The sequence below is a fragment of the Diospyros lotus genome, chromosome 1 (assembly GCF_014633365.1).
Source record: "Diospyros lotus cultivar Yz01 chromosome 1, ASM1463336v1, whole genome shotgun sequence".
NCBI lineage: Eukaryota > Viridiplantae > Streptophyta > Magnoliopsida > Ericales > Ebenaceae > Diospyros > Diospyros lotus.
This window is the reverse complement of record NC_068338.1, coordinates 42,218,022-42,244,490: the sequence shown is the minus strand read 5'-3', so window position 1 is coordinate 42,244,490 and position 26,469 is coordinate 42,218,022. Positions and strand designations below refer to the sequence as shown.

The 26,469-nt window shown below is 37.9% G+C and overlaps 3 protein-coding genes across 3 annotated transcripts; 1 reads left to right on the top strand and 2 right to left on the bottom strand.

The window, feature by feature from the left end:
• Window positions 1–652: 652 nt before the first annotated feature.
• LOC127799832 (guanosine deaminase-like) lies at window positions 653–3,247 on the bottom strand. Its single transcript, XM_052334050.1, has 5 exons — window positions 3,005–3,247; window positions 2,513–2,575; window positions 1,896–2,077; window positions 1,671–1,775; window positions 653–1,006 (listed from the first exon to the last, which is right to left on the bottom strand). The coding sequence occupies exons 1-5, from the start codon at window positions 3,018–3,020 to the stop codon at window positions 818–820; spliced, it is 555 nt and encodes a 184-aa protein (XP_052190010.1). The 5' UTR covers window positions 3,021–3,247; the 3' UTR covers window positions 653–817.
• Window positions 3,248–15,339: 12,092 nt separating this feature from the next.
• Window positions 15,340–18,657, bottom strand: LOC127793560 (40S ribosomal protein S24-1). The gene is made up of 5 exons (XM_052324317.1): window positions 18,489–18,657; window positions 18,251–18,292; window positions 17,979–18,149; window positions 15,855–15,941; window positions 15,340–15,690 (listed from the first exon to the last, which is right to left on the bottom strand). The coding sequence occupies exons 1-5, from the start codon at window positions 18,558–18,560 to the stop codon at window positions 15,649–15,651; spliced, it is 414 nt and encodes a 137-aa protein (XP_052180277.1). The 5' UTR covers window positions 18,561–18,657; the 3' UTR covers window positions 15,340–15,648.
• A 657-nt stretch (window positions 18,658–19,314) lies between these two features.
• On the top strand, window positions 19,315–26,055 carry LOC127790984 (uncharacterized). Its single transcript, XM_052320723.1, has 6 exons — window positions 19,315–20,155; window positions 21,510–21,612; window positions 23,851–23,906; window positions 25,303–25,467; window positions 25,552–25,665; window positions 25,747–26,055. The coding sequence occupies exons 1-6, from the start codon at window positions 19,352–19,354 to the stop codon at window positions 25,837–25,839; spliced, it is 1,335 nt and encodes a 444-aa protein (XP_052176683.1). The 5' UTR covers window positions 19,315–19,351; the 3' UTR covers window positions 25,840–26,055.
• Window positions 26,056–26,469: the final 414 nt, after the last annotated feature.

Below are 26,469 nucleotides of genomic sequence, written 5' to 3'. Positions count from 1 at the left end.
TTTGTAGGATATCTTAAGGTAATACTAAAAAGATCAATAATTTTTTATGGTTTTATATTCCTCCTCAGGAAATGAAAATGGAAGGGCGCGATTGGGACGCATAAACCTAACGTGAGGGGCTTGAAATGTGTTGTTCAACTGACTAAAGGTAAATTAGATTTAAAAAAAAAAAAAAGATGTTGATGGGCGCAAAAGACACAGTTGTGAGATAAGATAGTACCATGAAAATTGGATTGCAAATCCATATATACGCTCATTCCAAGTTTCTTTTTGTTTAGTTAGTCAACATGGGTCAGTTCTTGTTTCTGGATATTCGGTTTGTCTGTTCTCTTTTCATCACATTATTGTCTGGAAATGCATTTAACCTCTCTCTCTCTCTCTCTCTCTCTCTGGATATATACGCTCATTTCAAGTGATCAATGAATCAGTTTGTCTTGTCACTGCAATTTGCACATCCATGTCAAACCCAAGACACAGGATTTCATTTGCATATATCATGGTCCTGCATTTGTAGCCAATTTGTTTTTCCTTATTAGTTGATTGCAAGTCAAGTCATTTATGTTCTCCTTGTGATGATACTCGATTCAGTCAGTCGGTCAGTCAGTATGTATGTATGTTTGTATGTATGTATAGCATATATTTGAGCCAAGATGGAAGGGAAGAGTAGTTTTAACATATTGAAACCTTGTGTGAAAAAAGTGGTCATACAGGAACCGCGAATACTTGCATTTTAGTAGCTTTGCAATAACTTATTTTAAGAGTGAAGCCATTACAGTAGTTCCATCATGCCATGCAGCAGGGAGGAATAGAACTACTACTAGTACATGGTGAACTTGGCTTTTGTTTTCTCAAATACTTGCTCTGCAAGAATGGCGTCATCACCATCAGCTCTTTTGATCTCCGTTTGTGCCTTTTGATAAACTCCGGTTCCCCTTATTGCATCTGCTATGAAATCATCAAACCCAATGGCTATGGCTGCTTCAGCTCTGGCTCCATAGACCAACCTCTGCACCAAAGAGCAAAGCAGCCTGAGGGGCTTTACATCATCAAAAAGTTTTGGGGTTTTAGATTAATGATTTGTTATCACATGTTAGGGATAAGGTGTTAAATTCATAAATATCTTCACATTATTATTTTTCTTGTTTATTAGTAAAATATGATTAGGTGGTGGCAAACCATTCAGAAGTAAAAAATTTGAAATTATCTCTATTGAGCATATGACTATTTTTCTTGTTTAGTAAACCATTCAGAAGTAAAAGATGGTGGAGATAATTTGAATTTTTTTTTTATAAAGAATCGCATCGTCTAAAACTTCAATCCACCGAGGAAATTTGGAAATTTTATATTAGGAGTTTTTTAATTTAAGTATAATTTTTGAGAATTATGTTTTTAATATCTCCAATTTCATCAATATACAATTTTTTTGCATTTGAATATGGTTTTGAGCATTTGATTTTATGTCAATTAATTATTAGAAAGTACTATTTTTAATTATTAGTATTAATGAAGGAGTGAGACCATAAATTAATTGTGTTAAGAATGAAGATATTTGGATGAAGTGCCTCATCCAATCCAAAATGTTTGTTTGATCCCACTGGAATCATCATCAAACATCATGAGCCTGCCTTGCATACAGCAGCACAAAACATGGGAAGATAGAATTGTTGAACCTTTATTCTGGAAAGATGGATGGCTCCGAAGCACATTGGACAAGGCTCGCAGGAGGCATAAATTTCACAGTCGGACAGCTCGATTTGGTTAAGCTTCTTGCAAGCCTGACAAATATTTGACATTCCAGAGTCTGAGAATCAGAAGAGTTGTAACAACATAGAATTAACGTGTTTAGAAACATCAGACGAAGCCAAGCCACATAAGCTAAAATCCATTATCCTAACCTCTCTTATTGCAGTCACCTCAGCATGTGCGGTTGGGTCACTGTTTCTCAACACCATGTTGTGACAGCTCACAACAACTTCATCGTTACGGACAACAACAGCCCCAAATGGCCCTCCGTCACCACGTTCTACACCTTTATATGCCTCTTCTACAGCCTTTGTCAAGAACCTATCTTGCCCAACTGGTACACAAGCACCAAGACCGAAATGAAGATATTAACAGTGACACACATCAATTTCATCGATGTGCCACATGCTTTGCCGATCAAATGATAATTTTACATCCAAAACCACAAACGACTCACAGAGTAACACATGATACAATATTAGCTTGTCTGGAGAACCAAAGAGAAGGGAAATTATAAAACAGGTTAAAATCAAGGGAGAATGGCATGGTTTTGTCGTCTCAAGTCCACACAAGTTTTTGTGTGCTTATTTGCTGTGCTGTACATGGTCTTTATATAAGTGAGTGTGTTATTATCCAGCGTACAGTTAAAAGTTAATGGCTATAAGTTAGTGTGTTATTTTAAGCAGAATGGCATTTGTGTCGTCTCCTACTATCAGTGTTCCACTTTTCTATATACAAACCCGGAAATTAGAGATACCATTCATTTTACCTTCCTGGTTGCCAGATAAGGCAGAAGCAACAACAGAAATGGTTCCAACCTTAGCTTCAACAGCTGGCAACAGGAAGAAGGCAACGTCAATCAATAAACTTTATACAAGAGTGTATGCAATTAATTGTACCTCGATCTACTGAAGAGAAGACAGTAAAACTGAATACAACTATAACCCCGAACACAGCACTTATATACAAAGACACAGAGATAGATCACAGGAGAGGAACTGTTGACAAGAACCCCTTTTTCTTTAGTAACTGGAACAATAAACCTTGAGAGGAATGTCATCACATCACATATTCACATGGTAATTAGAAAACTAATACACACACACATATACATGCACGGTTGCTTCTATACTGGAAATATTAAGGTCGAGAGACTACTTTCGAAAACGAAAAGGAATTGAAATAGAAAACCATAATTGAAACCACCCTCGTATTAAAGAAAACATATCCCTCCCTAGATCAGAAAACTCAGATGTATTACCGTTGGCGTCTCCCATGGCGAAATTCAGATGAAATGCGAAAGAAAAAGACGACGAAAATGGTTGGCGGGTTCTGAATTTATAACAAGGACTTCAGGTGGAGGGGCGCAGAGAGAACATACGAGAGGAAAGAAGACAGAAACCGAATTAGAATATCGATATGCGTATGGTCGTGCTCCCTTCGGGCTCTCTCAACAGGCACCCAACAGCGCTTGACTTGGCTACACTACATTTTCTCGGAAAGTTCCAACTCATCAGTGGGAAAGCGAAAGGGAAAGGGAAAGGGAAATCAAAATCTCGCATTTGTTCTTTCCTTCCCAAAACTCTCTTCTCTGATTGGCCAGCTCCGTCACCTCTCGTGGACTCTCCAAGTCAATTATTCCATCATAAAATCGAGAACTTTCCATAAAATATCACTTTTTATTTTTATAACATATAATTATCGGCTCAGAACATATGAAAATATTGCATTATCAGATAATGATACACTCATCATCCTCTAAAAATAAGTTTTTTTTTCTTTTGATTGATTCTTTCATTAATTATCACTGTTGAAATTATTTTTCGAATTATTGCTTTCTTGTTTGGGAGCGCGAGTGGAGGAAGAAGAGAAAAAAAGGAAATAAATATAAAAATAAAAATTTATTTTAGTTTTATATTTTTGTTATTAGAATTATTAATATTATCTTCCATAAAAAAAACCGAAAAAAATCGTGTCTTAAATTTCTTTGGTTGTAACCTATTGTTTATAATTTGTTTGAAGAAAATGGGAGACTAACTAGAATTTGTTTGGAGGAACCCTAAGAGTAGATGGTTGGGCTATTAACTTTTAACGATTGGTTGGGCTCCTTGCCTTAACAAACAAGCTATTAGATTCATCAAGCATGTATCTAATTTTTCACCCTTTTTTTTCAAAAAGAAAAATTGTCTTTGATTTATGGAGTATAAATCCTTTGCAATTTCCACATCAACTTAACAAGAAAAATCACAATAATAAAAATTTATCTTTAAAAAAAAAAGATTGTTTGGTTTTTCACATCACCAAATGTGCTATAAGTGTATCTCTTTTATGTGAGTGTTTTATTATTTACTTAATAAAATAAAAATGATAAAAAACTCATTTAAAACTTTTTTGCCATCACCTATGATGCATGAAAACTTTTTGAGTTATCATTTCCACGTTCTCGAAACATTTTCGTTTTCGAAACATCAAGAAATGTTTTTAAATTACGTTTGCAATTTCAAAAACTTTTTATAATCGTTTTGTAACATTAAAAAAATATAAAAAAATTCATTTTCAATTTAGAAACGCATTTTCACCTACGAATAGAAATAAAAAAAAATTTGTCTCTAATTTAAAATTCTTAATTTTTTTAAAAATTTATTTGAATACATTATGAAATTTATATTTATTTTTAAATTAAATAACTATTTTTATAATTTTTATATTAAAAAAATCTTTACAAAAAAATCTTTATATTTTTCTCTGTAATTGCATTTCTTACTTTTTTTAAAAAATAACATTTCCCTTTTTCACTTCATATCATATTCGTTTTTTGTTTCCAATGATCTAAATCATCACTAAAAATAACCAAACAAACAACAGGTTTAGTACCAAACAAATAGATCTCAAAACTAATTCCAAAATAATTTTCCCTTTCCATCCCCTTTAATTTCTCTCTGTGTAAACTGATCCAAAAACTAATCATTTTTAGTCACCAAAGTGATAAATCATATAGGCAATGTGAAAGTTTTGGGGTCAATTTGATCATGAGATCTTGCAAGTCTCGGCCGGGGAGCAACTTTCCTTTATTTTCTCAAATCTGCATGTGATAGGTTTAACGACATGAAGACCTATAATGTCAACCAGAAGATTTTTGTAACGGCCCGCCTCCCGGAGCCCCCGAGCATCAAGAGGATCCGTGAGAGGGTCATTATAAAAATGATATCGAACAATGACGCACCTACAACACACATATAACCCTTTTTGAAATCATAATCTCTTTTTATTATAACATCTCATAAACATCTTTACAAACCTTTCATCATTTGGGCCCACTTGGGCTTACATAATATGCCTCCATCTCACAAACATAAAGCATTACTTTCATCCAGACACACGACACCCAGGATCTAGGTTTGGGAGAGCTCTGCACTTGCTACCATGACATGTCAATCTGAACCCAACCTCGATGAACGTACCTGGAATGATGTTAAAAACAACGTGAGTCGCGAGACTCAGCAAGCTCTAGAAAAGAAAGGCTGAGGGCTTAGGATAGGACTCTTCCCATGACACCCCATGCAACTCATGCCAATGCAACCACACCATGCCATGATCCACATGTACCTTACTTCTACATGCAAAACATAAAATTAACTGCACATAAGGAACCAGGGGCCCACATAAGTCAAACATTGGCACCCGGGTCCCACATACAAACCTGTTGTAGCCTAACATAGGCTACCATATCATCATTCTCTTAGACCAGCCTTTTCCTGGCATGGTCGGCTTTTCCTGACATTCAACTTTTGTCTTTTCCTGATACTTGTTACATACTTTTCCTGATTCACATCATATTCTCATGTGTTCATCATGTCATACATCACATAATCATATACTTCCGCGATCTTGGTCTTCCCTCGGGCCAACCCCGAGCTAATATCTAAGCCGAGCCGAAGCTCACATGAGTCGGTACTCCCGACACCTGGCACGGTACTCCCGTCCAGAATAACAGTAACATTAGAACCATGCAATGCAACACATAAGAAATGCAAGGGCTTCTGTAGCATAAACGTGATGACAAGGCCCCCATAAACCAAACATCAGGCCCTGCTACGCCCACACATAAGAATTCACACATGCGACATGCTCTAAATGCATATGCTCATCTAGGGTACCCAAATTGGCTCTTGGACCAACCGGGTCATGCAAATGCTCATACATCCCATCACACACAAAGCATGTCCCCACGTGAATGCAACCCAGCCCTTTGTAGCACACACATCATGAAATGCACAAACCAAGGCGGGAATCTGGAGTACCAGCTCTTCTGACCGTCTAGCGCTTATCGTAACAACCGATGACTGGCGCCCATACATCCAGCCATCAACTGCCACGACCCACGATCAACAGTCAGTGGCTTTGTACCCATACCCTTAGACACACTTACTGACATTATTAACTTTATATCTTCCCAGCTTAACTTTACATAACATTTCTCCATAACTCATAACCCTTCATGTACATAACCACATAACATCGTAATACCATTCTTATTACTTTTCATTCACATAAAGTCATCTCAACATACATAATAAACTCTTTAACACATTTTCCTAATTTTAACCATAACCAATTTCTCTAAGAACTTAACCCCAATGGGTCCGGCATCATTCCCAAGGAAAGCGGAGCGATACGAAGCTCCGTGACGGTTGAAATAAAAGACGCCATGACATCCTTACTAAACTTATCCCATTAACAATAAACTTATTAATAAAATAAAAGTCGTAAAATGGTTACTACGCGGATTATTATTATTTATGCGTAGAACCGAGTCAAGGTGAGGGAGGGTTTAGAGTAGAAGAAACCTCAAAGACTTTCAAGGGAAATAAATAACGCGAAGAGAGGGTTAGGAGCTTGCCTGAAAATGGTTGATTTCAGCCTCTCTTGTGCTCCCGATGCGAATTAAATCACTTCCTAACAAATAACACATCCGGAACGTAAATTAATTATTTCTAATCGCGCAAAATTTATAATTTACACATATCATGCTTCTACAAATTTTTACCCACGTACCTGATCACTTCCAATGCCAAAAATTCCAAAATCCTTTTATTTTTCCTTATTTCCTTTTCTTTCCTCTCTTTTCTTCCTTTCCTTCCTTTTCTTCTTCTTCTTCTTCCTTTCTTCTCCTCCTCCCCGCGCCCGCTGCTCCCTGCTCGCGCTGCTTCTTCCTCTTTCTTTCCTTCTTCTCCTCCCTTTCTTCTTTCCTTTCTTCTTCTTCTTCTTCTTCTTCCTCTTCCTCTTCTTCTTCTTCTTCTTCTTTCTTTCCTTCCCCGCGCGCTGCTCTTCCCACTTTACTGCCCAAGCTTATCTCATTGCACTCAACTCAATGGCATTAAAACCATAAAAAGACATGGCCAAGACAAGGCCACGCCATGCATACACACATATAAATATATATATATATAGTAAGCAATTAATTTAATTTAAGTTAATTTGATTTACTTTCTTATTATTACTATTATTATTATTATTGTTATTACTATATTTTATTTTATTATTTTCATAACTACTTTCAATTAATTTAGTTAATCACCTTAATTTCCTTTTTTTAAATATCATAAATAAATATTTCTCAAAATTCCTAAATATTCCAAGATATCCACAATATCCAAATTAATTATTTTTACTTGTCTCCAAATTTTTGAGATGCTACATTTCTCCCCTCCTTATTAGAATTTCGTCCTCGAAATTCGCGCTCACATCAACTCCTCAAGACACACTCGTAACTCTCATGAAATTACTCAACATCACTTCTGGAACATTCCATATCATCATTTTCCAGTATCTCACTGGGCATCTTGCGTCACTAAATCATCCTCAAGGTCTCGCTTTTTTTTTTTGTACCGAGTCAACTATCAACCTCAATTTTCCCACAGCACTAATGACTTCCAAATCGTCTTATTACTCACTTCAACTATAAGGTTGACCCTAATTTGGCTAGCACCATTATACACCTTGCCCACCGAATTCCCATTTGGGAGTCCTTATTGACCGCAAATTCCCTTAGGAGGGTTCTAATATCAAACTTTTGCTTATTGGCTCACATAACACTTCCTATTATAGCTTTCTACTGGCAATCATTTTTGCTACCATGAAACCACCCAAGCACATCCTTAACAATCTATAACCATTTATCATGCATCTAGCCTCTCACTTATATCATATCTTCCATCAGGGCCGCAAGCTAACACTAATAGGGGCGCAAACGCCAAGATCAACCTAGACGTTGAGTACGTACCTTGAGTGGGGTTTATTCCTACCATTTACTCGTGGCTAACCTCAACATCTACAAAATCTTGACCCGAGTCACTAGCCTTCCATCACGCGTTGCAACATTTAATTCCTAAACACCCATGAATCGCCAAACTCGCAACGATGGCAACTGGAAATCTATACCTTGCATTTCTAGCACCTCTGGCCCTCAAGCCGGTAATTTTCTTTCCTTAACATTCATTTCCTTATGTAGCAACCATACTAAGAAGTCCAGATTATAACTAATCGCACCTCGAATACCATTCTAGCCATACGACCCATGACACGCGCCTACCTCTACCCGATCATTCTATGTGTGCAGAGTCACCTCCCTTAAACTTAACTTGCTCTGATACCAAACTGTAACGGCCCGCCTCCCGGAGCCCCCGAGCATCAAGAGGATCCGTGAGAGGGTCATTATAAAAATGATATCGAACAATGACGCACCTACAACACACATATAACCCTTTTTGAAATCATAATCTCTTTTTATTATAACATCTCATAAACATCTTTACAAACCTTTCATCACTTGGGCCCACTTGGGCTTACATAATATGCCTCCATCTCACAAACATAAAGCATTACTTTCATCCAGACACACGACACCCAGGATCTAGGTTTGGGAGAGCTCTGCACTTGCTACCATGACATGTCAATCTGAACCCAACCTCGATGAACGTACCTGGAATGATGTTAAAAACAACGTGAGTCGCGAGACTCAGCAAGCTCTAGAAAAGAAAGGCTGAGGGCTTAGGATAGGACTCTTCCCATGACACCCCATGCAACTCATGCCAATGCAACCACACCATGCCATGATCCACATGTACCTTACTTCTACATGCAAAACATAAAATTAACTGCACATAAGGAACCAGGGGCCCACATAAGTCAAACATTGGCACCCGGGTCCCACATACAAACCTGTTGTAGCCTAACATAGGCTACCATATCATCATTCTCTTAGACCAGCCTTTTCCTGGCATGGTCGGCTTTTCCTGACATTCAACTTTTGTCTTTTCCTGATACTTGTTACATACTTTTCCTGATTCACATCATATTCTCATGTGTTCATCATGTCATACATCACATAATCATATACTTCCGCGATCTTGGTCTTCCCTCGGGCCAACCCCGAGCTAATATCTAAGCCGAGCCGAAGCTCACATGAGTCGGTACTCCCGACACCTGGCACGGTACTCCCGTCCAGAATAACAGTAACATTAGAACCATGCAATGCAACACATAAGAAATGCAAGGGCTTCTGTAGCATAAACGTGATGACAAGGCCCCCATAAACCAAACATCAGGCCCTGCTACGCCCACACATAAGAATTCACACATGCGACATGCTCTAAATGCATATGCTCATCTAGGGTACCCAAATTGGCTCTTGGACCAACCGGGTCATGCAAATGCTCATACATCCCATCACACACAAAGCATGTCCCCACGTGAATGCAACCCAGCCCTTTGTAGCACACACATCATGAAATGCACAAACCAAGGCGGGAATCTGGAGTACCAGCTCTTCTGACCGTCTAGCGCTTATCGTAACAACCGATGACTGGCGCCCATACATCCAGCCATCAACTGCCACGACCCACGATCAACAGTCAGTGGCTTTGTACCCATACCCTTAGACACACTTACTGACATTATTAACTTTATATCTTCCCAGCTTAACTTTACATAACATTTCTCCATAACTCATAACCCTTCATGTACATAACCACATAACATCGTAATACCATTCTTATTACTTTTCATTCACATAAAGTCATCTCAACATACATAATAAACTCTTTAACACATTTTCCTAATTTTAACCATAACCAATTTCTCTAAGAACTTAACCCCAATGGGTCCGGCATCATTCCCAAGGAAAGCGGAGCGATACGAAGCTCCGTGACGGTTGAAATAAAAGACGCCATGACATCCTTACTAAACTTATCCCATTAACAATAAACTTATTAATAAAATAAAAGTCGTAAAATGGTTACTACGCGGATTATTATTATTTATGCGTAGAACCGAGTCAAGGTGAGGGAGGGTTTAGAGTAGAAGAAACCTCAAAGACTTTCAAGGGAAATAAATAACGCGAAGAGAGGGTTAGGAGCTTGCCTGAAAATGGTTGATTTCAGCCTCTCTTGTGCTCCCGATGCGAATTAAATCACTTCCTAACAAATAACACATCCGGAACGTAAATTAATTATTTCTAATCGCGCAAAATTTATAATTTACACATATCATGCTTCTACAAATTTTTACCCACGTACCTGATCACTTCCAATGCCAAAAATTCCAAAATCCTTTTATTTTTCCTTATTTCCTTTTCTTTCCTCTCTTTTCTTCCTTTCCTTCCTTTTCTTCTTCTTCTTCTTCCTTTCTTCTCCTCCTCCCCGCGCCCGCTGCTCCCTGCTCGCGCTGCTTCTTCCTCTTTCTTTCCTTCTTCTCCTCCCTTTCTTCTTTCCTTTCTTCTTCTTCTTCTTCTTCTTCCTCTTCCTCTTCTTCTTCTTCTTCTTCTTTCTTTCCTTCCCCGCGCGCTGCTCTTCCCACTTTACTGCCCAAGCTTATCTCATTGCACTCAACTCAATGGCATTAAAACCATAAAAAGACATGGCCAAGACAAGGCCACGCCATGCATACACACATATAAATATATATATATATAGTAAGCAATTAATTTAATTTAAGTTAATTTGATTTACTTTCTTATTATTACTATTATTATTATTATTGTTATTACTATATTTTATTTTATTATTTTCATAACTACTTTCAATTAATTTAGTTAATCACCTTAATTTCCTTTTTTTAAATATCATAAATAAATATTTCTCAAAATTCCTAAATATTCCAAGATATCCACAATATCCAAATTAATTATTTTTACTTGTCTCCAAATTTTTGAGATGCTACATTTCTCCCCTCCTTATTAGAATTTCGTCCTCGAAATTCGCGCTCACATCAACTCCTCAAGACACACTCGTAACTCTCATGAAATTACTCAACATCACTTCTGGAACATTCCATATCATCATTTTCCAGTATCTCACTGGGCATCTTGCGTCACTAAATCATCCTCAAGGTCTCGCTTTTTTTTTTTGTACCGAGTCAACTATCAACCTCAATTTTCCCACAGCACTAATGACTTCCAAATCGTCTTATTACTCACTTCAACTATAAGGTTGACCCTAATTTGGCTAGCACCATTATACACCTTGCCCACCGAATTCCCATTTGGGAGTCCTTATTGACCGCAAATTCCCTTAGGAGGGTTCTAATATCAAACTTTTGCTTATTGGCTCACATAACACTTCCTATTATAGCTTTCTACTGGCAATCATTTTTGCTACCATGAAACCACCCAAGCACATCCTTAACAATCTATAACCATTTATCATGCATCTAGCCTCTCACTTATATCATATCTTCCATCAGGGCCGCAAGCTAACACTAATAGGGGCGCAAACGCCAAGATCAACCTAGACGTTGAGTACGTACCTTGAGTGGGGTTTATTCCTACCATTTACTCGTGGCTAACCTCAACATCTACAAAATCTTGACCCGAGTCACTAGCCTTCCATCACGCGTTGCAACATTTAATTCCTAAACACCCATGAATCGCCAAACTCGCAACGATGGCAACTGGAAATCTATACCTTGCATTTCTAGCACCTCTGGCCCTCAAGCCGGTAATTTTCTTTCCTTAACATTCATTTCCTTATGTAGCAACCATACTAAGAAGTCCAGATTATAACTAATCGCACCTCGAATACCATTCTAGCCATACGACCCATGACACGCGCCTACCTCTACCCGATCATTCTATGTGTGCAGAGTCACCTCCCTTAAACTTAACTTGCTCTGATACCAAACTGTAACGGCCCGCCTCCCGGAGCCCCCGAGCATCAAGAGGATCCGTGAGAGGGTCATTATAAAAATGATATCGAACAATGACGCACCTACAACACACATATAACCCTTTTTGAAATCATAATCTCTTTTTATTATAACATCTCATAAACATCTTTACAAACCTTTCATCACTTGGGCCCACTTGGGCTTACATAATATGCCTCCATCTCACAAACATAAAGCATTACTTTCATCCAGACACACGACACCCAGGATCTAGGTTTGGGAGAGCTCTGCACTTGCTACCATGACATGTCAATCTGAACCCAACCTCGATGAACGTACCTGGAATGATGTTAAAAACAACGTGAGTCGCGAGACTCAGCAAGCTCTAGAAAAGAAAGGCTGAGGGCTTAGGATAGGACTCTTCCCATGACACCCCATGCAACTCATGCCAATGCAACCACACCATGCCATGATCCACATGTACCTTACTTCTACATGCAAAACATAAAATTAACTGCACATAAGGAACCAGGGGCCCACATAAGTCAAACATTGGCACCCGGGTCCCACATACAAACCTGTTGTAGCCTAACATAGGCTACCATATCATCATTCTCTTAGACCAGCCTTTTCCTGGCATGGTCGGCTTTTCCTGACATTCAACTTTTGTCTTTTCCTGATACTTGTTACATACTTTTCCTGATTCACATCATATTCTCATGTGTTCATCATGTCATACATCACATAATCATATACTTCCGCGATCTTGGTCTTCCCTCGGGCCAACCCCGAGCTAATATCTAAGCCGAGCCGAAGCTCACATGAGTCGGTACTCCCGACACCTGGCACGGTACTCCCGTCCAGAATAACAGTAACATTAGAACCATGCAATGCAACACATAAGAAATGCAAGGGCTTCTGTAGCATAAACGTGATGACAAGGCCCCCATAAACCAAACATCAGGCCCTGCTACGCCCACACATAAGAATTCACACATGCGACATGCTCTAAATGCATATGCTCATCTAGGGTACCCAAATTGGCTCTTGGACCAACCGGGTCATGCAAATGCTCATACATCCCATCACACACAAAGCATGTCCCCACGTGAATGCAACCCAGCCCTTTGTAGCACACACATCATGAAATGCACAAACCAAGGCGGGAATCTGGAGTACCAGCTCTTCTGACCGTCTAGCGCTTATCGTAACAACCGATGACTGGCGCCCATACATCCAGCCATCAACTGCCACGACCCACGATCAACAGTCAGTGGCTTTGTACCCATACCCTTAGACACACTTACTGACATTATTAACTTTATATCTTCCCAGCTTAACTTTACATAACATTTCTCCATAACTCATAACCCTTCATGTACATAACCACATAACATCGTAATACCATTCTTATTACTTTTCATTCACATAAAGTCATCTCAACATACATAATAAACTCTTTAACACATTTTCCTAATTTTAACCATAACCAATTTCTCTAAGAACTTAACCCCAATGGGTCCGGCATCATTCCCAAGGAAAGCGGAGCGATACGAAGCTCCGTGACGGTTGAAATAAAAGACGCCATGACATCCTTACTAAACTTATCCCATTAACAATAAACTTATTAATAAAATAAAAGTCGTAAAATGGTTACTACGCGGATTATTATTATTTATGCGTAGAACCGAGTCAAGGTGAGGGAGGGTTTAGAGTAGAAGAAACCTCAAAGACTTTCAAGGGAAATAAATAACGCGAAGAGAGGGTTAGGAGCTTGCCTGAAAATGGTTGATTTCAGCCTCTCTTGTGCTCCCGATGCGAATTAAATCACTTCCTAACAAATAACACATCCGGAACGTAAATTAATTATTTCTAATCGCGCAAAATTTATAATTTACACATATCATGCTTCTACAAATTTTTACCCACGTACCTGATCACTTCCAATGCCAAAAATTCCAAAATCCTTTTATTTTTCCTTATTTCCTTTTCTTTCCTCTCTTTTCTTCCTTTCCTTCCTTTTCTTCTTCTTCTTCTTCCTTTCTTCTCCTCCTCCCCGCGCCCGCTGCTCCCTGCTCGCGCTGCTTCTTCCTCTTTCTTTCCTTCTTCTCCTCCCTTTCTTCTTTCCTTTCTTCTTCTTCTTCTTCTTCTTCCTCTTCCTCTTCTTCTTCTTCTTCTTCTTTCTTTCCTTCCCCGCGCGCTGCTCTTCCCACTTTACTGCCCAAGCTTATCTCATTGCACTCAACTCAATGGCATTAAAGCCATAAAAAGACATGGCCAAGACAAGGCCACGCCATGCATACACACATATAAATATATATATATATATAGTAAGCAATTAATTTAATTTAAGTTAATTTGATTTACTTTCTTATTATTACTATTATTATTATTATTGTTATTACTATATTTTATTTTATTATTTTCATAACTACTTTCAATTAATTTAGTTAATCACCTTAATTTCCTTTTTTTTTTAAATATCATAAATAAATATTTCTCAAAATTCCTAAATATTCCAAGATATCCACAATATCCAAATTAATTATTTTTACTTGTCTCCAAATTTTTGAGATGCTACAATTTTATTCACAAATAATAATTAATTTAGTAATAAACATAAACATACATAAAATTTGCACTTTTTCATAGCTTTGAAACCAATTAACGTTTTAGGATTTTGTGTTTTAACTTTGCAACAGAAGAATGAGATGTAAACCATGAAAAGAAAAATTAAAATTAAAAAGTAAAAAAAAGAACTTACTTGGCAGCAGCCGGTAATGGGTGATACCACCCGGTATCTCAAGATTTTACTTGATACTAACTAGTATTTGAACCAAAACGATACTAAATACATTTAATATCATTTTATGACCATACAAGACATATCTGCCAGTTTAGTATTGACAACTGTAAGCGTCACGCCTTTACTGGAGATATTTACAAGTAATTAGGGTCATCTAAATCTTCTACTTGAGCCTGCTAATGATCCAATAATTTCTAGTGTGAATGGATGGAAAATGACTACTCTCAATCCACCACGGCAGAAGAAGAGAAACAGCTTTCCGGAAGACCTGTTCGGCCACCCACAACCCCCCCCCCCCAAAAAAAAAATAAAAGCACGCAAGCTTGCACGGTAATCTCATCAAACTGACACAACTAGTCGTTCCCTGCACACAAGCCAAAAGTTGCAGGAGACGCCACAAACGATAAAACTAAATGATGAAGCCATCTACCTAACGAAAAACACATCCATATCCGGATGCCATGAAAATGATGGAACTCGCATCCATGCTTACATCATCGCAGGCTTAGTTCCAACTATCCCAGCATTTCCAGCAAATCTCAAGAGCAAAATACGGGCCTGATTTCTTGACCATATTATTGTTACTTCCATGCTAGTTAGAACAAACAGTAGAACCAAGAGCAATATACGGGTCTCAAAAGGCATATATAATTTCCCCTAAAAAAAAAAAAGAAGGTAAACAGTGCTTAATTCTATTACCTGACAAATTTCCACTACAGTCGGGCCTGATCCTATTCTTAACATTTCAAAAATATCCTCCGGACTTCAAACAAAACTTTAGATATGATAGAATAACTCAAAAACAAATAACCACCAAGGTCGACACAGGAGGCACCACAAGATAGTGCATTTCCTTACCAAACCAACTACGGCAACTAAAAGACCCCCAGAGCAACATATGGGTTTTACAATTTTATCCCCAAACATCAGAGAACTCACTTCTTCTTTCCTCCCTTGGCAGCATCTCCCGCCTTAGTCTGTAAAAAAAAATGAGAAATCACATTAGCATAATCAGAAGTTCACTCTTCTTTTTTATCCATTTGCAGATATGCATATGTTCTTTCATCTTGCTTTTTTTTTCCCCGTTGGGTGGCAGGGTGGGGATAGTAAATTAAAAAAAAGTAGAAAATAGCCCTCCTACCTTCTTCACTCCGCGGATTTTCATTGCTCTATTCTTCCTTTCTTTCAACTGCTTCCTTGACTTCTCAACCTTGGTATCAAGTCCATTCTGCCATTGCAATATACAAGGGCCATATCAACCAAGTGTTTCATATATGGATACAAAAGCCAATAGACCAATTAGGGACAGCACTAATCAATATAACACAAGTCCTAGGACTTCACCCCCCCTACAGAATATCATATCCACAAAACATCATTTGGTCCATATCATGCACATTTTTCTTTTTCTTATAGAGAGGATGCAATCCCTTACAAACACACATCATACAAAATAATACATCCATTAGCCCAAACGTTCTCCAATACAAAGCAACATAATGTCTAACAGAACTTATAAACAAAATATAAAAGATGATTTGTCAAATCCAGACTAGTTTGCAAACATGTCCAGTCTAATAAGAAAATTGGAACAACAAAAACATCAAGAAAAAACTGTTCAATGAGCCAAACAAAACAAAATGGAGTGCTGAAGCAGAGTATGATTATGGATGAAAGAGTCCCCAATTAACACCATTTACATAGTTGTCTTAATAAATTTTCAAATAAACCTTATGCCTATGCCACACAATTATGAATGTTCTATACTTTTTAAACTTTAAATGGGGTTAATTGGGATCTATTCAGGATCCATTTACCTCCCTAGTATGATCATAGGCCAAACATTAGATGCCCAATCAAGCAGCACTATTAATTCAACAAATAGTCAAATGTACCCGTTCCAAGAACAGGGGATCCAATAATCAAACATCAAATTCAATTCTCTCCCAAAATCAATGACCTATGAACTAAACACATCAGGGAGGGGTTCAATAGCTAGGATGAGATCATTCAAAACACAAAACGTGACATAATGGACTGGAATGGGCCCCATATATCCCCGGTCACAGGGCAATTCGTTCAGAAATTATCAATCAGCAAAAAACAGCAAATCTTCTGCATAATCCACAAGTTATCATGAAAGGCTGTGCGGGGGGGGGGGGGGGGGGGGGGGGGGGAACCTAAGAGGAATCCAGGTGAAGAAGGCCATCAAGGAGAGAGCATTTGGTACTAAGTTGCTTTCCATGGGCAGATCTTTCCCTACTGGCAGAGAGCAACAAATACTATTCAAATCTTACATACAGTAGGAAATTATCCAAAATAAGTTGTTGAAACAAGGATGGGACCACCTTGGCCAGCCTTCAATGCTGGTAATGGCAGCCTTCCCAGAAGCAATCCACCCCTCCAATTACAAAGGAGAACAAACCAGAAAAAAACAACTATCCCAATGGCAATTACTAAAATCACCTTATCAAGTTGTGGATTAATAAATCAGCATACAACAAACAAGCCACCATACAGTCAATTTCCCACTCTAGAACTTCAAACTTTTTTAAAAGGATATTGCATGTAAACAACAGGACAAGAAACATCAAGAGGAGACAGGGAGAAACACCCAATACAAATGGCTCCTTGTTTGGGGTTAACTGAAACAAGACAACGAACACCGCATATAAAGATTTATTCCCCCACCAACACTTGGGCCATCTTGGCCAAACTCGCTCATAAAAACAAAAAGAGTTTAAACATTATTTTAGCCACCCAATCACATCCATATGACTTACTAAGACCCCTCCCTCACTGATCATCATTCTGAGAAGCAACTCTCCTTAACTAGTTTCCAACGAGAAGATTCTAAAGAGGCATAAATTTCAACACCCAACTGCACCTTGGTTAAAACAGTACAAACTTCATCCCAACAGACAAAATGATAGCTAAAGTCATGCCCTATACCATGCCACAAAGAATATCTCTACTTCCCAAACTTGTTGACATCTGAGGGTGACACATAAAAAGGTACCGTACAGGACGATCATATATGAACCAAAAATAATATCAACCTATCTAGAAGGAAGCACATTAACTTGAGATCCACATGTAACAATAAGCTCTATTTCAAAAATTGTCCAAGCAATGACCGTAACCAAATTCTCAATTAGAAGATAAACCCAGCTCAGCATAACTCCAGAAACCCAAAAAACAAATCAATAAACAAATAAAGACGTTCGTATACACACAGAATTAAGAAATCGATAATCAATTTTACCCTGATAAGCCTGTATTTTGGCTCATATTTCTTCGCATTATCAACAGAATCATAAATCAAACCAAACCCTGTCGACTTGCCACCTCCAAAGTGGGTCCGGAACTTGAAAACAAAAATCGCATTCGGATCCTTCACCTCGTACATTCTTGCCAACTTTTCCTTCAGCTCTACCTTCATAACAGTATGCATATGTAATGAGAAAGAACCCGAAACAAAAATACATACCCAAAAAAATACACCCAAGGAAACCTAAGATTCAAAATAGGATCTACCTTGGATACATTAGGTCTACCAGGATGAAGAACATCGATGACCTGCGCAAGTAAAAAAGAAAACATTAAAAAATATTTAGCTCCTCTGTTTAGTTGCCAAAATAGTTCCCAGTTCTTAGAAAACATTATTAGCACAAAATAAAATTCACGGAATCTTCCATCAAAAAATAAATGATGAAAACAAAAGATTTCTAAATGCATATACATTACGCGAACCAATCAAAAAAATAATACATACGAATTGTTTCCTGGACAGAAGCCTGTTGGTCATGAACTTCCGAGTACGAATGGTCACTGCCTTGTCCGCCATTGGATTTTGGCTCTGAGCAAATCGGAAGTGCAAGTGCGAGCGGAGCAGACGGTTGCAGCGTCAAAACCCTACGCTTTGTGTGCCCTCGAGCTGTCTGCCAAAGCCCTAGAATGGAATACACTGCTTATATAGAGGACAACTAAGGGCCATGGGTGAAACAATATGGGCCAAGCCCATCTACTTCATTCATTCCCACTTCCCAGCAGCAGCGACGTCTCGCCCCGGCCCGGCCCAATTATCTCAACCCTTTTCTAGATTTTTTTTTTTCTATCAGAGGAAATATTAATTAATTAATATGATAAATTAATTTTGTCATTCCTAATAATTATTATAATTAAATAATCTGCCATGAGTATTTATTTACATTGGTACGGATAAAATACACTATAAAATGTTGAGATTTGATATTAATAAGCATTTCACTATTATTTAAAATTTTAGTTTATTTTTGTTATTTAATTTACGTTACATGAAATATCTCAATTAATATAATTTTGAAAATATGAATGGTACACGTTATAATTTAATATAAGGTTTTAAAAAATTAAGTTTAATTTGCTTGAATTTTAAATTAAATCAAATATTTATATTAATATAAAAAATAAAAACTTGTATATATATATATAATTTAATTTGGGGGTGGGGGTGGTTTTACAAATTCACGTCAGAATTAGTTCCATAAAATAAAATATTTTCCATTATTTATTCAATTTTTTGTGATTGTACTGATCTCAAACCGGATCTAACGTGTAAGGTCACGTGCCGAAGGAGCAGAATCTCGATTGAAATATATGAGGTCGGAAGCTGAGGCAGCTGCTTGGCCAGAGCTTGCCCGTTGTCGTTCCCGCCGGCCCCACCCTTCTCCGCCACCATCCTCCCCCTTCGAAATATCTCATCAAGCCTCGGATCATTTCCATCCAACATCCACTCCAATCACACAACGAAAGAATTCATCAATGGCCGCTCCGTTCTTGCTCCAATCCAACACCAAATGCAACCTTCTATTGCATCCATACCCATTTCCATTTTCGCCCCTTAAACCCATCACAGCATCAACGCGGTTTAGCCGAGGACCCTCCAGATTGGCCATGAGACGCTTCTTCACGAGCAATAATGATTCCAAGAAGTTGACTTCAGAAGTGGGTATCGAAGCAAGCAACGCCGTCGACAACCCACTCGAAATCGCCGCCAACACCATTTTGAAAGCCCTCAAAGCCCTTCGAAAACCCGCAATCGCGGCGGTTTTGATGGGGCTGTTGCTGATGTACGATCCCAATTCCGCTCTGGCGGCTTCCGGCGGGAGGATGGGCGGCCGGTCCTTCTCTTCGAGTTCGTCGTCGAGGAGTTATTCAACGAGGACGAGGAGTCCGGGTTTTTCGTACTCGGCGCCGTACTATGCGCCGTCTCCATTTGGGTTCGGCGGCGGCGGGTTCTATGTCGGCCCGGCGGTTGGCGTTGGAGTGGGCGCCGGGTCGAGTTTATTTCTCATTTTGATGGGTTTTGCTGCCTTCATGTTGGTTTCTGGGTTTTTGTCGGATCGTTCAGAGGGAGGTGTTCTCACTGCTACCGAGAAAACAACCGTTCTCAAGCTGCAGGTAGCCTACGTGATGATATCATTCATTAATTTAGCCAAGTAGCATGTCGCTGTTTAGAAGAATTAAATCACTTCCTACTATAGTGCGTAGTTATATTATGCATAGCAATGGGAGTATTGGTTCTTACATGGATTTGTGCGGTTGTCTGCTGGTGATTAATGTAGAGATTTCAATACTGTGTAGTTTATGATTATCCTTTGGGTTGTGGGCCTTTTCGGGAATGCTTCATTGGATGGCTGTGTCTGTTGAAATGGAAATATTTTAGTTCCTACCAGGAAATGCCCTGAAAATGCTTGGGAGCAATGAGGAGTTTTGGGAAACCGCTTCTCTTATGATTCAATGCTTCTCTATGCCCTTAGAATTGTTTGGTGTTCACGGATAGGCTTAAATTTATACCTCAATTATGATACAACCATTTGAGTGTTCCATATCAGTTTTTCCTAAGTTTGTAAGCAAATTTTACTTTTGAACTTCTCTATGATACTATCACATCCTGATCCTGAACTAGGTTGCCTTGGTATTTATAGCTTTCACTTACTTTTTGGAAAATTATGTGCGAAGCTATTTTAGAATAAAATATTATGTAATGTTGAGTCCTTAACTAAATTTCCTTTTAACTTCTGGTTGTGCCAGAATCTAGTTGTCTAGAAGTTTAACTGAAATGTTTCAAAAAATGGGAATGTAATTAAGAAAAAATTTTCCAGGCTTCCAATATATTTCATAATTATTCATTATTAGAATAGTGTTTGGATAATTTTTTATCATACTCTCTCTCTCTCAATATGATATTTCTAATTGTAACTGCAGGAAATATGCAAAGGAGATAATAATATACGAAACAGGAAGAGAATAGTTGCGTGTAGAAATGGAATATAGTTAGAATATAGTTATGGAAGAGAAATCTAGTAAAGGGAGGGGATAGGGTGATACTGAATCAAGCAGAGATTACTGTGGGGGAGGGGATTATGAAATGCTGAGAAAAAAACCAGAGGAACTTTCCAAGCATATATATTGAGGGGATATTCACGCCACCGAGATGTTTGAATGACTCTTTCGTGCTGGTGGGAATGGTCCCCTTTGGCCCTATGTTTTCTAGATCTATTATAAATTATGGATAAGGAGTTTTCCTGTTTGTGTGTTTGGAGATGGAATGATGCTTGAAAGTTATGTGGACTGTGAAGTAAATGTATTGCCTTTGATGAAGCATAAATTATGTTATTGGCTGGCCTACTACTCATTAACTTAATAATGCCATTCACCAGCTCGCCAAAGATATAATACACTGTTATGAATTTTCTCTTGGATTTGGGTGGAGTAGCCTCTTTGTAATCTCTGTTGAAAGTTTCTTCCTTAGGTTGGGTTGTTGGGGATGGGACGGTCACTTCAGAGGGATCTTAATCGGATTGCTGAAACCGCTGATACATCTACTTCAGAGGGTCTGAGCTATGTGTTAACAGGTAAAACATTTTCATAAAGTGCTTCTATTGTTAGTTTATGTTGTTAACTGATAGATTTGGTTTGTGTTAAGAACATGAGGTGTAAGATTCAAAATTCTAAGTTAAGTGGAGCGTAGAGATTTAGGCCTTTTATTGGAAGTTTCATGTTTAAACCGTGTTTTTTAGCTAAGACTTTTATTTTTCTGTATACACTTGAATAGTGGGTGTGCATGTACGTAACACTTTTGTACATGATTTTCTTTATACGATTATACATACATTTGCCACAAAATTGTTGTGTTTCTCTTTGGTTAGTGAAATTTTCATCTTAAAGTTTGCCACAGGTGATAAGAGTGTGCAAATTAAGGCACAAGGTTTCCTGGTGGCTTAGTTAGAGTTATCATCATACTCATTTTCCCTAGATATAAACAACTGCGAGAAGCATTTATCATAGGTGACATTTGACTGCTTCCCACTCCAAATGCTTGGATCATTGAAGCATGAGTGTTTGTGCTTTCCCATATTTGGACATCATCTTGTCCTGCTATCATGCTTCATGATTGTAAATTTAGACGTTAAGCAACCTGTTTTTTTTCTTTATGGATTGTAATAAAAGCCCTTAACAAGTTTTGGATTTTAAACTAGCTGTACAATAAATTAAAAGATTTTATAAGATTCAAAAAACAATTTGAATTATTCATAGAACCAGTGGTTCATGTGTTAGGGGTGCTCTTTAATAGAATCAGTGGCTGTTTACTTCTTGCTTAACGTGCAGTCTGAAATCTTTAATCCAATCTGTTTGGATCATGAACTGGAGAGCTAGATAAGCGAGTTAATAATCGGGGTTGAGAACAACGAATTAGGTTCAGTTGGTGGCCATAAGTTGATTCAAAATGTTATTAATTCTCCAGAAATTGCAGTTCTTTACACCATTTATTTGCAGAGGTTCCTAAATGTCATCATATTATATTGAAATATGTTTTTGTAGTCAAGACAATCCTTGACTACTAGGAAGCTCAGTATAACCTTGTATACAATGAAGTTGCTTTTGCTGGAAGAGTGCAATTGGCTACTATGCAGATATGATATGATTATGTAGGTTGCAAACAATTTGCATGCAGTTCAAGAAAATTCTCACTATCCTGTTTGGCTGTTGTGTCTTCTCTGTTTGTGTCAGTTGATGTAGTAGCCTTTCTGTCAACAATAATTGGCTGATTTTCTTTGGGACCAACGGCAATTTTTATTTTTGATTGTCAATGTCATTTTGTTTTATTTCATTATTATTCTTCTCTTTTTTTTTTTTTTTTTTTTTTTTTTTTTGGGGGGGGGGGGGGGGGGGCAGCTGGGATTTAAACTACGTAGCCTCTTGATGACCCCTAGCCAATCCAATGCAACATATAGCGATAGTGGCCAGGACTACCTTTTGAAAATGGTGGTTATAAATTTATTTTTTATTTGTCTTCAATTTGAAGCTTGGTCATATAACTAAATTGGAAAAGAAGCAAACAAACAAAGAAAAAAGAGGACAAAATATTTTTAGAAAGTGAGGGGTATGTGGCAATTGATGATGAGACTGAATTATCTTTTGCCATGCCAGATCAAATAATAGGGATGAACTTGTTCTGAATCTGATCAAATGTATTGAATAATAATGCAAGCTGCAAAAGACTATGTTAGGTTCCATTTTAAGATACCATTGTGCTACTTGGTGAACAGTGAAACTTATAGCAGCTGCCAACCCAATTGAAATTCTACAACAAATTTCTAAAAGATGTGGAGCCTTGAATTTTGTATATCCTTTTTCATCTTGTTGCAATGTGGGAAGACATGTTACTTAGATGCCTCTGAATTTCAAAGTTTATAATTAGGAAAAACTATAATATCTGAAGCATTGGATTTTCTCAACCACAGTTTGGTTATGACTAACAAGACTAATGTTCTGATTTGTGGTACTCATCTCTCGGGTGAGATCCCATTACTTATATGCCATTTAAACTTACATGATGCCCTTACCCCATAGCCACTTTTCTCTGCGTAGGCTTACTTGATTAGTCCAATTTCTGTTTGAGGACATTATCTCACATTATAAATATACATTCTTGCTTACAAATTATGATATGTTTATAGGATGTTGGTTTTGGTTTTTATGTTATTTACTTCAATCAAAATTGTCATTTTCAACCTTTGAAGCTACCAATGTTCCCTTTGTAGTTCTATTACCTTGAAAATGCAGCTCCTAATAGTTGCCTTATGTTGCAGAGACAACCCTTGCTTTGCTAAGGCATCCTGATTATTGCATATCCGGCTATTCATCTGTAAGTCAAATAACATCTCCCCAAGTAGCTTGGAGCTCTATAGCATGATAGATTTGTAGTTCTTTTCCATATAGAGCTATTGTAGTTAGAATGAATTCTCTTCATATATTTTCTTTTACTCTGCCATTAGGACTTCTTTGTGCAATATTTGAATAGCACATTGAAACATTGCAGTTGGACCTTTTCTTTTGGGATAATTATTAGAGGCCTCTATCAAAGGCATCAAGAGATTGCAACATATGCCCAAATGATCATAACTAAGCTGGTAACTTATCATGCCATGAACTCCTTGTCACAGTGTTACGTACAAAAATGCCATAAGTGAACTAGCTCCGGGTTAACTTTTAACTCCACAGGGCTTCACCCCAAAGTATTTGCTGAAGGTTACTCTTGGGTTCTTGGGACCAAGTAATCTACTCCAAAGGTTCACCTAGTCCCTAAGAAAGTTCCCAGGCTCATCAAGGCTCAAATAAAATCCCTTACTGTCTGCTATATCAGGCCTCTTCAGTTGGGCTTATATAGAGCCTTCAGCATTTTTACTGGGGTCTACTTCTAGGTAGGAGTGCTCTGTTGTTGCTTCAAGGGAGTTCTAAGTTTTGGGTTTCATTGGTTTTCTTGTTTTGAATAAAATAATTAAGAAACTTATCCCAGTATGCGGGGTCTATATGTGGATGTACAGTTTGAGACCATGATCTGTATATCTACAAACTTATGTTTTGTTACTTAAAAGACCCCCTAATTGACAAGTAAAAATGCTTTCCCTTTAGCCATGTTTTACATACTTTCAAATAGCTTTGAGTTGTAACTGCATTCTAATGCAAGCCGTACCACACACATTTCTTACTTTTCTCCAACCCCATGCTTTAGTTTGTGCCTTCCACTTAGGCTCTAGAAAATTGATGTTATCTTAATCAGTTGACATTTAATAACCATGTCAAAGGTTGTAGTTTGGATTCTTCAGTTGGAGTTTGCTACTATGGACTTTCACAACTTCTTCAAGTGGCTGGTTCTTTCTCTCATTACTGAAACCAATTAATTGTCCTGGGTCCTTTAATTAGATATTTGTTACCTTTGGTAGGGTTGAAGTTCTTTTTCACATGCTTTTGTCTTTATTTTAGTTAACCACTTCTTCATATTTAAGGGGCAGCATCTATTGAAAGTGGATAGACAGTCTTAATACTTTGAAAGCTTTAGCCCTTGTGTTGAACAGCTGATTATATATTAGTGTAATATTTCTAACCTCTGCTTAGTGTCTTCTCTTAATTTGGATTTTGGTATGGTTTAATCTTTCCTAATTGTCTGCTGATAATAGTTGTGAAGTGGCAATTTTGGTTAAGAATTTGCATGTGGATGTCATTGACTAGTTTTGAACAGGTGTTTGCCATCGCCTATGCAGGTTGATGTAAAGCGAAGCATAGAGGAAGGCGAGAAACGATTCAATCAACTTTCTATTGAGGAACGGGGAAAATTTGATGAGGAGACATTAGTTAACGTGAACAACATAAAAAAGCAAAGCACAACAACCCAGAGAGCCAGTGGATTCAGTAATGAGTACATAGTGGTAAAAATCAGAGATTGCTACTTTGAGAATGCACTAACTTCTTTGATTTCAAATGTCAGTCCTGCTGAATATTTCAAATTTCAGATTACAATCTTGGTGGCTGCTGAAGGATTACATAAATTGCCCACCATCAATGGCAGTGGAGATTTAAAGGAAGCCCTTCAAAAGCTTGGCTCTATCCCCGCAAGCAGAACGCTAGTATGAATAGAAATCGTACTTGACACACTAACTTACAGATTGTGCTCATTCCCCATCTAATGTGGATTAATTTCCTCGCAGGCTGTTGAGGTATTATGGACCCCTCAGAATGAAAATGATACATTGTCAGAGCGTGAACTGCTAGAAGATTACCCACTCTTGCGGCCTCTATGAGTAACTTAATAGGCTGTCATACGTTGTACCAAGTGGTAATGATCATTTGCTTTTTCTGATCCTAGTACAGTTACTAAAGAGAAAATGTTTATAGCATAGAGGAGAAGTCTAAAATCAACTGCATATTATGTTGTATTTCACTATGAAATGAAAGCTTTTTGTTCACTGCCATTGTAATTGAGGCCTGGCTTACCTTGGGAGTGCAAAACCCTAAAACTGATCCTTCATTAGCTGGAAAAGGAATTGCATGGACTGTTTTTTACTTATCTTTATATTCGTTGGGGCACGTTGGTCTAGTTTTAGGAGGATGATTATTCTAGAATTGTATGCTTATTAAGTCTGGCTGTTTCTTGTTGATCCCTCTTTCTGCACTGTAGCAGGTTGAGCTTCATCATAAACACGGAACTCAATATTCTGTAACTTCCAAACATGGCCTCTTTATGTAATTACTCAATTTTAAGAAAAAAGCAATCAGGTGATTTTAGTGTTATATGCTGTTAGCACATAGGCCTGGGTAGGGCTTGGTTTTGCTATTCAATTTGTTTTTCTGCTAATGGGGTTGATATGAGAAAATGCCGACTCATGTCACTTGGAGGGCATCTCCTTCACGTCTTTTGGCCCTGTTGGAAG

Bases quoted from the DNA above. Each gene is read 5' to 3' on its own strand.
- LOC127790984 (XM_052320723.1), top strand. From the start codon at position 19,352: ATGAGGTCGGAAGCTGAGGCAGCTGCTTGGCCAGAGCTTGCCCGTTGT. The intron at 21,613-23,850 runs GTAAAACATTTT...CTTATGTTGCAG, and splicing joins TCTGAGCTATGTGTTAACAG to AGACAACCCTTGCTTTGCTA. The intron at 23,907-25,302 runs GTAAGTCAAATA...TCGCCTATGCAG, and splicing joins GCATATCCGGCTATTCATCT to GTTGATGTAAAGCGAAGCAT.
- LOC127799832 (XM_052334050.1), bottom strand. The intron at 1,776-1,895 runs GTTAGGATAATG...AATATTTGTCAG, and splicing joins AGGTGACTGCAATAAGAGAG to GCTTGCAAGAAGCTTAACCA. The intron at 1,007-1,670 runs GTTCAACAATTC...TCTTTGGTGCAG, and splicing joins TCCATCTTTCCAGAATAAAG to AGGTTGGTCTATGGAGCCAG.
- LOC127793560 (XM_052324317.1), bottom strand. From the start codon at position 18,560: ATGGCGGACAAGGCAGTGACCATTCGTACTCGGAAGTTCATGACCAAC. The intron at 18,293-18,488 runs GTATGTATTATT...TTACTTGCGCAG, and splicing joins TTCTGTCCAGGAAACAATTC to GTCATCGATGTTCTTCATCC. The intron at 18,150-18,250 runs GTAGATCCTATT...ACTGTTATGAAG, and splicing joins GTAGACCTAATGTATCCAAG to GTAGAGCTGAAGGAAAAGTT.